At 41.3% G+C, this 13,375-nt stretch overlaps 1 protein-coding gene across 16 annotated transcripts in view; it reads right to left on the bottom strand.

The window, feature by feature from the left end:
- Positions 1 to 2,358: 2,358 nt before the first annotated feature.
- The window catches only part of mark2b (MAP/microtubule affinity-regulating kinase 2b), a 45,702-nt gene continuing 34,685 nt past the window's right edge, over positions 2,359 to 13,375 (bottom strand). For 10 of the 16 annotated variants that reach the window (XM_044021598.1, XM_044021609.1, XM_044021614.1 and 7 more), the window contains 5 exons: positions 11,609 to 11,875; positions 9,087 to 9,113; positions 5,864 to 5,902; positions 5,059 to 5,168; positions 2,359 to 4,034 (listed from right to left, as the gene is read on the bottom strand). In XM_044021598.1, coding sequence (XP_043877533.1) covers positions 3,685 to 4,034; positions 5,059 to 5,168; positions 5,864 to 5,902; positions 9,087 to 9,113; positions 11,609 to 11,875 — 793 coding nt within the window. In that variant the 3' untranslated portion in view covers positions 2,359 to 3,684. The remainder of the gene's footprint in view (positions 4,035 to 5,058; positions 5,169 to 5,863; positions 5,903 to 9,086; positions 9,114 to 11,608; positions 11,876 to 13,375) is intronic. The other 6 variants (XM_044021601.1, XM_044021604.1, XM_044021608.1 and 3 more) reach the window with 5 other exon arrangements.

The following is a 13,375-nucleotide window of genomic DNA, read 5'->3' as shown; positions in this document are numbered from 1 at the left end:
AGGCTATACATTCTTTTTCCTCATGTGGTGGAAATGGGCTGCCATACGTCTGTGAATGTACAGCACGTATGACACAAAGACAGATGTGTTTAGAGACCAAAACTGGTCTACTTGATACGTATGATGTGTGCCTAATAAATTAGCCAGTTGTATCCAGTCAATTTAAAGTGACTGGTCCAATATACTCCATACACTTCATAATTGTATAATCTGTGCAGGAGAATGTTTTTTCACAGGAAGCAGCTGAAACCGAGGTCAAATGTTTCAACTTTAACAGGCCCATTTCACAGCGACAAGTCACAGTAAAAAAAATAAAAAATAAAAAATACATCACCTTTGTTTTCTATCACATTGATGATGGCTGAGTTCCATTCAGCTTCTTCTCTTTCAGGCTGCATGCTCGCTCCTTCAGTAACTCGCTGTCCTGACCTACATGAACTGAACAGAGTCGTCAATAATGAGCTTTTCCTGCTAAAACCTGTCAAAATGGCTTCTGTGAAAATAAAAAAAGCCCCCCTTTTTGTTTCTCACTAAACCTGGAGCACAACAGTTGCTCATATGGGTTCACAGCAAGTGAGGAGGATGACTTCATCAAAGGTGCTTTCAGTGGTCGACAGTTTGAAAGACCTGGAAACAAAAACAGATCAAACGTGAACTTTGAACTTCATAGTATAAAAGAAAAAACATGTATTCAGAAAGGCATTGGAAATGACATCTGACAATTGCTGAGGAGTTCAAACGCATTGTATCTGTCCCTGTTAGTTAATACTCAAACAAAAATACACAAAAACATCATTTCAAAATAATCCTATGTTTAGGGCTTTTCCATGGTCAAATTCAAGCACTTTCAAAGTTCATTTCCACACTCTTCCAGCACCTAAAATGATTCAATAACGAGATTCTACAACAACTAACATTCTACTAACATTCAACTAAAATCATGTGTGAGTCTCAAACATACACAAGTGAGGTCCAGGTGAAGTAGTTCTCATGTAGACTCAACTTATTTTATTCCTACATCTCTTCGGTCAATTGGCCGTTTATTGCGAAAGAAATTGTCGTTTATTTTCAAGGACTTCCAGCAGCCTCCGCTGAAGCCTCTAGCCGCTGATGAAGATCACGCGCTGTACGTCCCAAAAGCTTCACGGCACAAAAATCACATGTTCAGAGTCCAACTGTTATTATATCATTGTTTTTATTACTATCATTGTAATTTTTCATCATTTTGTCTTTGCACAAAATAAAACAAACAAACAAATAATACATTTTTCAGGGGTTGATCACCCCTCCCAACCCCAAAAAACCCACCACTACAGTTACAGTTTGCTCAAAACACATTTAAAATCAACGTAAATTACAGCAATGTAAAACGAAAATGTAAAATAAAATCAACCCTGAAAGAGATAATATAACAGCAACAGCCAGAATAATAATTAGAATCCAATACCCAGCACCTTAATACAATGATCAACTTCTTAAAGAAAAATCTGACGTATTAAAAACTGAAAGAAAAACAAAACAAAAACCTGACGTTTTTTGTGTCGTCGTGATAGAAAGAAAGAAAAGAGTGTTAAGTTAGATACAACCAGCTGACAGGACTCAGCCGTGTTCCTCTTCACTAACCTCTGTACGTGTGTGTGTGTGGTTTTGTTCTGTTGCAACAAACTATTGGATCAAATGCACAGAGAGAAAGAGAGAGAACGCAAGAAGAGGAAGTGACTTCTCCTGCTTTGTCTTTTTATTTTGAAAGCAAGCACGTGTCACGGACATGAGAGCCGTTTCCCCCGTCTCTTCTTCAAGCTTCTGGACCGATAACGCCGTTAAAAAATAGATATAATCAAACAAAAATTAAAACAAATGGGCAAAATAAGAAATGGTGCAGGGAAAAAAAAAGAAAAAAGAACGAGCAGTAGTTGCCGTCATCATCATCATCATCTTTGTTAAATACATTGATAACTCCTGCACTTGGAGGGGGTTTCATTTAATCTGATACATTAGGAGATGTGTGTTAAAGGTGCACTACACCAAAAAGGCAGCAATGATATGATTTGACACAACCAGTCCAACCCCCAAAGAAAATCCTAATCTGTACAAACCCAAGATTTTCAACGACACAAAAATATATTATCAAATTAAAAGCAGAAGAAAATAATTCACCATCGTTTTCGTTGTCTTTTCTTTTTGTGTGTTTTTTTTTTCAGTGATCTTTCACGATTAAACACACACACACAGAGACACACACACACACGTGCGTTACTGTTTGTTGCAGACTTCGATGACTCCTTTGTTGTTTGTGTGTTTCTCTTTGGGAATATGTGTAGCTGAGAAAATGAGGGGGGACGACGAGAAATGTGTTGGTTCAGGATCGACATTCTGAATACGATGCCGACCAAAGTCATACCAACCTTAAAAAAACAACAAATCAAAGACCATTCGAACATCTGTGTGCCGACGAACGCAAAAAAATAAAAGAAAATAAGAACCCCAAGTTTATTCTTCAAAGAAAGGCAACGTAAAATCCATCAACAACCCCGTCCGTCGACTGTCCTTCCCTCCCCAGGTGCCGACATGCCCCTCTGTTCCAGTGCACAACTCATTTAAAAGCCATAAAATAAGAAGAAACTAAATACAATTAAAAAAAAAAAGTTATGTACGGACTTACAGTTAGCGTCCATACGACTGATGGTGACATAAGTCTAACTGGCCTCCTCAGACTCACAAGAAATTTAAAATAAAAATGAGCAAGAAGAAAAAGGGGAGTGATGAGGTGAGAAGATGGATGTGTTTGTGCCGAGTTCACTTTTAATTAGAGGAAGAGAGGGAGGTGAAGAGGTGTGTGTGTGTGTGTGTGTGTGTGTGAGAGAGAGAAAAGGGAGAAGGGGGGATGGTGCAAGGATGGATTCAGAAGAGGTTTGTGTGGAAAGACGGAGGGTGGAGAGGGTCCTTTATTCATCGACAGAAGAGTCGTCCATCCATTATGAGTGTGAGTGTGTGTGTGTGGGCTTCAGTAGCCTGAGTTGTGGCTCAGTGCGAGTCCATTCAGGTTCGGAGGACAATCATAACTTATTCCCAGCAAACAGGGCTCCATGTGTCCTGTCAATCATTCAGAGAGAAAGTTTTTTTTTTTGTTTTAAATCACTTTTCCTCCGCTCTTTTTTTCCCTCCATTTTTTCAGCCCCCTGGATTCCTCCCTTCCCCCGGCAGAACCGTGCAGAGAAACGGAATAAATAGCAGGAAGAAGTGACAGGAGTGGTCAAAGTGGGACTCCTTAAAAACAGATAAAGCAGATCGGACATGCAGAAGAGTGGAACGTCTTAGTAGCACGTGACGAGGAAAACAAACAGCAGGGAGAGAGAGAGAGAAGGGGGAGAAGAGAGAGAAGACCTCGGCCTGTAAGTACTTCACAACTCAGAGTTCCTGATGGCAGGGCTTCAAGAACGTAAGGAACAAAACGTCTAGAAAAGAAAGGTTTTCTAGTCTCAGAGAACCCATAGCCCTACTTCAGACCTTTGTCTCATAACAATCGCGATATTTTTAAAGTGATCCCACCCTTTAGCTTACCTCCTGACCTCCGCAGCGCCCCCTACCCACCTACAGCATCACCTTCATCCTCGCTACATCCTCTCCTTCACCCCTCCCGCCTCCTTTTTCGCCTCGTCTCCCCTCGCTGCGTCTCCTCTGCACTCACAGTTTGAGCTCGTTGGCAATCTTTGAGGCAATGTTCTTGAAGGCGATGGACGTGCCCGAGATCCGCTTGAAGCGCACGCCGTTGAGGGAAAGCCGCGGCAGCTTGCACACCTCCATCTCCCACTGGACAAAGTCGTCGCGCGCCGGGTTGCCCGAGACACACAGCAGCATGTAGCGCTCGGGCAGCTCGTACTCGCAGCTGTTGGAGTCGAGCACCTTGCGGATCTCGCGCATCATCTCCGTGGGCTCCATGGACGACGTGGTCTTCATGGACCAGGTGAAGCGCAGGGAGCGCGGCTTGACCGAGTCCTTCTGGCTGGCGATGGCCGGCGGTGTGCCAGTGCCACCTGGGGAAGAGGAGAATAGTAATGAGGGGGAGCAGAAAAGGAGCAATCAAGAGGCAGGACAGAGGGAAGGAGCGAGGGAGGAAGAATGAAGGAAAGGAGACATAATTATACAGTTAATAACAAGGGGTGATTAAAAGCCAGGAATAGAAGATAGAGGGATACACGAGAACCACCATAAAAAACAATACTTCCACACCGTGGAGTGAAGTGATAACAATTGAGCACTCGAAAACCAAGTACACACACTACAAGACCTTCACTTGAGGAGGATTCCCGTGTTTACAACACGTGCCGTCATATGACCTGGAGTCTGCAGGAATTCAACATTCACAGAGTCGTGCGACACAGAAAGATGTGTGAAACCAGCTGTAATTGAGCTCAGGTCCATTTCCCCAAATTGACCACTGAGTGTTTTGATGAATATTTTTTTGATGCTCAGATTTGGCTAGAGACGTTAAAGTTGCAGATTCAAAACTAAATTTCAAACAGCTGTTCTCTCTTCCTCCAGCGGTGAATATTTCACAACTCAGGGAGCGATTAAGCAGCGACTTACGCAGCTCGTCTTCAAGCAGATAATTGAACTGGAAATCTTGTAGTGTGAATTTGGCCGAGCATGAACAGCAGCATAACTTGATTCAATTAATCGGAATCAAACATTAGCCTGTAAAGTGTTCAGTGTGTGTGAATTGGTGATCTCTATTGGTGAGACTGCAACAAATATGTCAGGGAACTACAGTGGCCTCTGTGTGCCAGAAAGGATGAAAACATTCGTTAGCAACTCTTGTTACTCCACCTGTTAGTTTATGCGTAAGATTTTTTTGTGGAGTGGAGCAGTTTCTGCTGAAGAAAACCACCCTCGCCTTTATGTACAATCACTATAAAAAAGGACTATACTAACATACTTATAGGTAGAGCATTCAATTTATGGAAATAAATGCTACAAAATGTTTCACAGTGGACTTTTAAAACACTAAATTGAGTGATCGGTTCTCAGGATTGGAGAAATACTTCAAGTGAATCATACCAGTGTTTCCAGATCCTGGTGAGGAGTTGTTCTCATCGTTGTTGGACGAGGAGGAGAGAACGCCGCCGGACGTCTTTTCCGACTTGTCCACCGTGCTGCTCAGCATGGACCTGGGCGGAGAGGGACCACAGGAGAGACAGAAACATAGGAAGGAAGGGCAAAAGGAGCAAAGGAGGAGAAAAAGAGAGATGAGGATGACAGTAGAGAGAGGAGCAGAGAGACAAACGGGAAAAGTGTGAGAATTATTCAAAAAAAGAGGTGAGAAAAAAAGGGAGAGGAAGGATTGAAATGAGGCAGATGAGGTTGTGTAAATGAATGAAAGACAAAGCAAATAAATTTCTCAGTACCCCTTTGTGTGTTTGTGTGTGTTCTTGTAGCATGTCAAACATGAGTCGTCATTTGTGTTTTGGGTGTGTGTTTGTGAGACACAGTGTTTTGTGATGTGATCTAACACACTAACACACATTTGGGTACTCGGACTCTGATTTCCCCTCACACACACACACACACACTCGCACGCATCATCATGCAGGTCAACCTCCACACCATCGCTACTTCCTTGGGATGCTAACATTCACCGCCAATCTCCCGCCCCCTGATTGGTTAAACCATTATCACCATCACCAACTGATTATACAGTACACCGCAGCTTGGCCCCCACTTTCCCAGCCATTCACAACAAGCTCGGAGATCATCTACTGATTGGCTCCAGTCTAATGATTGGCAGGCAGTTTTTTTTTTCTTGGTAGAGCCTTTGTGGGGATTTAAGGGAGTTTTCGGTTTTCAGGCTGGTTCTGGATCTCACCTGCTCCCCTCATCCCGACCCTCTCCCTCATACGGACTCCTCGAAAAAAATCAACACAAGTTTAGTCTTTTTTTTGAAGGCTACAGGCAACATCTGGACTCTGAGACAGATAGTAAATCAGCTGACTGAACATGGTCCCGCTGCTCGCCATGCCTCACGTAACGTTCCAATCCGACCACTGAAATCCTTGCTACTGGTAACTAGTGAGGAGTGGAGCTACTTCAGGTTCCAATGCCAGTTTAGCTCTGTGAAGCCACTTTAATATCACCTCAGCATAACGGGAACACCATGTGTAAAGAGTGATAGAGCTGGAGCAACTTCTCATTGAGAAATATTCATAAAATATACCACTACACTAGTGCCCTTGACTGTCTATGTCTGTTTTCTACTGTCCATTTATATTTTTTATTGGAGTGTTTATTTTTATTATATTGTATTTTTGCAAAAAAAAAGGTGGAAAATGTAAATCTGTGTTTTCTAAACCTGAAAATGACAACACATGAATGTATTGCTTTATCCAAAAAAACAAAGACTTTACTGCCATAGAGGAGCAAATTAACTACATATTTTACATATGGCTTTACAGAAGGTGAAATTAGAACTTTTGTTTTTATTCAACAATGAAAAAATGTTGGTGATAAATGAATGAACTGATTTGATAATTGGTGAGACAGCCGACTATGCTAAACTAACAAAATTATCGGTGTGAAATTTCATCACCTGAGGTACACTGTTAGTTATTTTAGGGATATACAATACAAGTTTAACAGGTTATGACAAAACAGAAGGCTTTGACAGTTAACAAAGTCACCTTTTCTGTTTGTGTGGTGCAAACTGTTTAAATGCAGCCTTTGTTAAGGTGGAGCCAGAGTTTATAGATGAAATGGTGTTGAACCTAAAAAATGAACTGGTCCAAATTAAAATGGTACTTTGGACAAAATGTAAAATGCTTCAAAGGAGACAACTCATTGTACACTTGGCAGTATTTTAGGCTGGAACCGACTGGAATGGCATGGAATGAGATGGGATGTCATTCAAACAAAATGTGAAATGGAATGTTTTGGACCAGGATTTGGAACAGAATGGTTGGCATGGTGACGGCGGGTCCTAAGGTTAAAGCATTGCTAAAAAAAAACTTTATTAGTAACAAGTGACATATACACATTCTCTCACACACACACATCCTGAAAACTTAACTGAAATTATTATGACATTACTGTAGATGTAGCCTTTGAAACACAAGATATTCTCTGTCATACCATCACACAGACAAACTAACGAGGAACTAACAAAAAACAAACAACAACACAGACAAGACAGAAAATAGCAACACACATGCAGACAGTGAATGGAGCATGACAAATTCAAACAGTTGTATAATGTTAGATTGATTCTGTACAGAGAAATTGTATTATTTCTGTTTGGCCCCACTAAACAATAACCAAAAACAGTACAAAATAAAATTCCTCCTGCAACAAAAACATGGTTAAATATAGAGAACATGGAAAAATAACAAGTGGAGACGTGTGGAAAATATATATATATAAAAAAGCTTTCACAAATAATGAAAAATAATAATAATGAACAATAATGAATTGTAGACAAAATATAATTTGTGCCATTTTGAATGCCCAGTTGTGAGTTAAAATGAAGGCATGCAATACCGCCCTCAAACAAAGAGATAATATGAGTATTTGATGCTACATGTACCTCACATGGACAGTCCCACTAAATATAGAGCAAAACTGTACATTTAAATACATCTGCACCATATTCATACATTTATATTTAAAGGCTGCTTATAATTCTTCTCATAACTAATCCAGTGATGCATGAGAATAGGCTTACAATAATGCTCGATATTAAACTAGCAATACAGCTTCCATCCACCAGGTGGAGCAATGGTCCAGATTAAAAGGAACCTGCCCCGTGTGCTGGGAAAGAGCTGCCAACACATTCAAGAGCCAGTGTGTGAGAGACACATGTGGATGTGAAACGTGTGTTCAGCTGTACCTATGTAAATGTGTGAGTGTGTACAGGAAGAAGACAACTCTGTGTGTGGTCACAGTATTAAGGTCTTTCCCAGAAGACGACTGTGTGTGTGTGTGTGTGTGTGTGTTCACAGTATTAAGGTCTTTCCCAGTCAGAGTAGGTCAAAGCCATCCAGTTCTTTTGCTGCTGCTGTTGTTAGAGAGCCAGTGCCATAGTGAGAACAGATCAGTGAAAGAGAGAAACAGTGCAGCCTCCAGAAGAGTGTAGCCTGAGAAACACTGCAGCTCCGTCCCTCCTGGGTCCTTCTCCTCTCTACCTCCATCCATCTACAACTACCAACTACAGCCTGGGACTTCTTATTTTCATACAGTGTGCTACTTTGGCAGTGAGAGCTACAGAAAACATCACAATAAAAAAAAAACAACAAAAAACTTCAATCTTTCAGCAAAAGGAGAATCCAATTGTGATTAAATTGATGAGGGTGGTAAGGCGAGATGGGTGATGTTTTTTTTAGGAGGCGTTAGCATGTATACGGTTAGCAGCATTGTAATATTTCGGGTGAATTCAGCCAATGTAATGAAAATTTGAGAGAAATGTGATGATATTCTCATTGGTTAATTCTTGTGGAAGATTTCTGATGAAGTTCTCATTAGAACAGGGCAACATCTAAACACCTGCATCTAAGGCTAAGAAAAAGAAATGGTTAAGAGCAGGAAGGAGGGGAGTTTGATCTATTGCACTATTACAACCTGACCTAAATCTAGGGCGCTACGGGGGAATACGAGCTCACACACACTACCTGGTAAAATAAATGGGAGGAAATGTTGGGGGGTTGGGGTGGAGGGGTGAGGAAGAGGTGGATGGAACGATGGAGGGACGGAGAGGAAGAGGGTTGAGGGTATTATTGTGCTGCATGGTGATGGAGTGAGTGAGTTAAATGTGTCAGTAGGTGAGGGAGGGGAGTTAGTAAAAATAATAATAAGGAAAAATAAATACATAGGCCATAACACGGCACTCAAAACCAGAGGGCTCAAAAAAAAGGGCCAACCACAGAGAAAAAAAAAAATATAGGAGAAAGGATAAGGCTCAAGGCACAAAAGAAAGATTTCAACAAAAAGCTGCACAAAACACCAAAAGGGGAGGAAATATATATATGTAAAATATATATGAAGAGAATATACGTATGTGTATATCAAGGGGTTATAAATTTAACTTTGGGGATGATGCCTACCTTCTCGGAAACCTGAACGACAGATTTCTACAAAAACAAAAGAGGGATAAAGAAAAAAGAGAAAAAAAAACGTATGTATAAAACGTATATATATATAGACTTTCCTGTTATAGACAAGCTGCCCTCTTGAGTAACAAACATTCAGTCCAACATGAACCCGACTCACATGGGATTGAAGCAGCAAAGCACAAACCAACATTAAACATAAACATCAAAAAAGACAATGTCAGTGTTGTCCTGCAGTCAAACTTCACTTTCAGTGTGCACATTGTCAAATCACAACACAAAAACCTTAGAGGTATTTAGTAAGTTGTGCGGGAAAATTCCACTGAAACCCACATTTGAACATGCTCACCCCCCACCCGCCCCTTCGTCCAACATGACCATAGAGCGCTCCTACACGTTAAGAACAGTCCTGCGTGATCCTGAAAAGAAGAACTTAATCTTTAAAACATTTGGAGAAACAATCTACTTCACACTACACACTCACAGACACACACATACATAGACCAATGCATCTGAAGTACAGAGAAACGTCACTCTCCAGCCCAGGCAAAATGTGCAGCGGTGACAATATATAATATGTTAATAAAGCTTTATATATAATATATATATAAATAACAGCTTTAGTGTAAACGTGTGTGTGTTAGTTTGAATGCAACACAACGTCTCTGTCTACACCAACTCAACAACCAGAATGCCAAGTTGAGTGCGTGTGCATGTGTTTGCACGCACTTGCATGTGTCAAGGTGTCCCCACTAGCGGTATTTATAGTTGAGGGAAAAGTGATATCTCCGGTGTAACCATGGATACTGTCGCCACAGAGCTACAGTATCTCTGAGTGGGAGGCCTGGAGAGTGGCTGTGCCTGTACCTCCGCCTCTCTCTCTCTCACACACACACACACTCACAGCGAGCAATCTCAAACCCTGTGTGTGTGTTTAAACAGAACTAAATCATTTACACAAACAGCAATACATACACATCCTTCCTCAGACTTTCATTCAAAATTCACCTCCAGGGTTGGACGATGACGGAGGACAAAGACGTTACTCTAAACCTTACCTACTCTACTGCTTTTCATCCTTTAATTGCTCACTTGGACCTCCCTCTTTTCAGGCTTGCTCATTCCTGCCACCTCACTTCCTGTCCACTTCTCATCTTTTCATTAATCCTGTCCGTCTCTCTCGTTCTGACTCCGCTATTTGGAGACTCACCACTCTACACTTAGTAAAATGAATAATAATTTCCATATACCAGCAAATATACTTTTATACTTTTACCTTGTATATATCTAATTTCCCTGCATCTCACAAGCTCATGTTGCTGTATTTAAAATACATCACTGAGTTATATAGTTGCACTGGGAGACATGCTCTTTTATGGGCACTGTAATTTAACAGTCTCCTGTTTTCAAAGCCCACAGATAAATTTAACCACAGGTAAAAATAGTGCACGAAAATCAATGACTATTGTAAGACTGTTTTGTGTCCTTTCATCATTTTTAGGCACATTGACATATCACAGGAGGACAAGCACAGGTGTAAACAGTAAAACTAATCACTGGGACTCGTTAACATTATCAGAAACACCTGGGTCTTTGCTGCTGTGACAAAGTCCAAGTGTCCACTGTGAAACAGACCTATATACAATCAATGGGTAACCTATTTAGTTTAGCCGTTACTATGACAGAGTACCAGAGACACAGTAGAGAAGTCAAAGAACAGAAATTAACTAATGAACAATTTCATTTGGGTCTTTTGTTAACGCATTTGCTTAATATTGTAACCATTAAAAACTATGTATTCATAGCCAACTGTTTCACTAATCATCTATTTTGCAATATTTTTGGCATAATATATCTGCATGGAATACAATTCAATCTAAGTTGTGTTTTTTCCCCACAGCCAAAATAAAAGTATTATCAGTGGACACTAAAGAGGCTAAGTTGGTAGATACCCATGGGAGTAGTTACTGCTGCAACTTTGCACTAGAGGAGTGAGATGAAAACTGGGCCAGACATGGAACCAAAACCAAAATTACTCCCCAGTCACCACAGCTCCAACGAAAATTATAGAGAAGACACAGCTGTTGCCTTCCTCTCCCTTTCTACTTGCTGCACAGTTACAGATCAGCACAAGTTTAGCGATAGGGACGAGATGGGATCACCCCCCTCTGAAAACCAGTGATGACATGGATATACAGTACAGCATTCCTGAGAGGAAATGAGCACACAAAATGACTTGTAATGTAAACCTAGTCATTTTCTGCTCCAAACTGAAACCACAATACTCAGAAAAAACCTTTAAACTGTACTTAAGTTACAAAGCAGCTGGATAATAAATAGAACGGTTGCTAACAACTGTTAACATTTACAAAAGTACAAACTTCCTTCTTCTGCCCCATATCCTCTCCTGTTGTTGCTACTTCATTTCCCTGCACATAGACTGTGACAAAGTTTAACCCCATACTCGTCACACTTCCCATTCTTTCGTGTTACTGCTTCCCTTTTTCGCTACTCACCTGCGTACAAACTTGGATGTGAACTTGCTGAAAATTCCTGTGGCGCCATGTGTCCTCCGAGCCTGGCTGTTTCCGTGCGACAGTGATGGGGACGCGGGCCCACCGGGGTAGGCGGAGCCTTGCTGGTCCCGGGCACCCCGCTGCTGGCCAGCATGGAACGTGCTGCGGATGCCCACCCCCCTGGAGAAGTTGGTCCGGTCTGACACGGCAGCACTGCTGATGTTGTGGGCAGACGGGGAGGCACCGGGCGCCCGCTGTGGTGGAGCACTACATAGGAGAGTGAGGAAAGAGATGTAGGAAGGGATAGGAGGGATGAAGGAGGACATGTAAAGGAGAGGAAAGGTGTTAGATCAAAGAGATGGGAGATTGAAAGGTGTGATAGAATAAGAGGGAGAGAAGAGAAGAGGAGGTGCAAATGAAGAAGAATTCAGAGAGGCAGAGAACACAAAGGACAGCAGGAAAGAGAAAGTGTAGTGAGGGTGGAATGAAAATGCAAAGATGACAAGGAATAGAGACACAAAGTGAGGTGTGGGAGGTGAGGCAAGAGGACAGAAAAGGGAAGAAGACAGGCATCGGGGGGGAAGTGAAGATGGGGTGAGGAGGAACACAGTTAGACAAACTCTAAGAAGAAAATCCCTTCTTTAGTTACTCTTCTTTAGCCACTTACCTCAGTGTTATGTCATACAAGTATCTATTCTATGTCTAACATCTGCTGACGCCGACATTTTCAGATTTATGATCCTTAAAAAGCCACCAAATCAATATTTGGGTTCACATCAGATCAGTGAAAAAACACACAGGTAGAGACACACACTTAATCCTCTTTGCCTCAACTGTGGGGTTTCTGCTTTCTCTCTTCCGCACACACACACACACACACACACACACACACACACACACTATTCAGGTAACATTCTGCATTTGCTTTGTAAATTCCATGCCCTACTGTGTGACACTAATGCACCTGCACCAGATGGCAAGCCCAACAAACATAAATAGCAAAGAATGAAAAAGCAAACACACAAAGTTCACAGCAGACAAGACAGGCAAATGAGTGGAATAAACAAGCGGCAATTCACTGCAGATGTCTGCAGCTGACAGTGGGACATAGAAGTTACAGGCGCAGGATATATTTACCCTATATGTGGTCAACATCCACATTATTAAGTTCAATAAAGGTTGCTTAAATGTAAGCAGAGTCACATAGCCACCATTCAATCAACCAAGACAATCTAAGTTTATATAATGAAGTTTTGAAACCACATAAATTCAAACATTTTCAGTGTCAGTGTGACATTTATGGGGTTTTAACCTCACATTTTGTCAAAGCTGGCTTTCAGTTGGATCACAGGAAGACAAACACATGCAAACAAACACACACGTCTACACAGAGGAAAGAAAGGCTGGATCAGACTGATTAGTTGGGACGAATGTGACACTAAAGCTATGAGATAAACAACTATCTTTGTCTGTTAAGTTTTAAGGCAAAGATAATGATAGACTGTAGCATCTAAATAAAGTGTATCATAGTGGTGTGGTATAAAGGCTGACGCATCATTTTCCGGCTAGGTGTACTTGATTTGTCTATATCAGCCTGCACCACTACTTTATGCAAATATGGAGGAACCAGTGTGTTGCATCACTTACACTGGAGCATTGATGTAGGTTGTTAAATAAATGTAAATTCATGAAAACGGTATATTTTTTAAGAAGGGTGTGCAGGGACAACTGGATAAAACAAGAATGAATGGAAATTAAGTACACAGA

The sequence above is a fragment of the Solea senegalensis genome, linkage group LG3 (assembly GCF_019176455.1).
Source record: "Solea senegalensis isolate Sse05_10M linkage group LG3, IFAPA_SoseM_1, whole genome shotgun sequence".
Lineage (NCBI taxonomy): Eukaryota > Metazoa > Chordata > Actinopteri > Pleuronectiformes > Soleidae > Solea > Solea senegalensis.
This window is presented reverse-complemented; position numbering and strand designations above follow the sequence as displayed.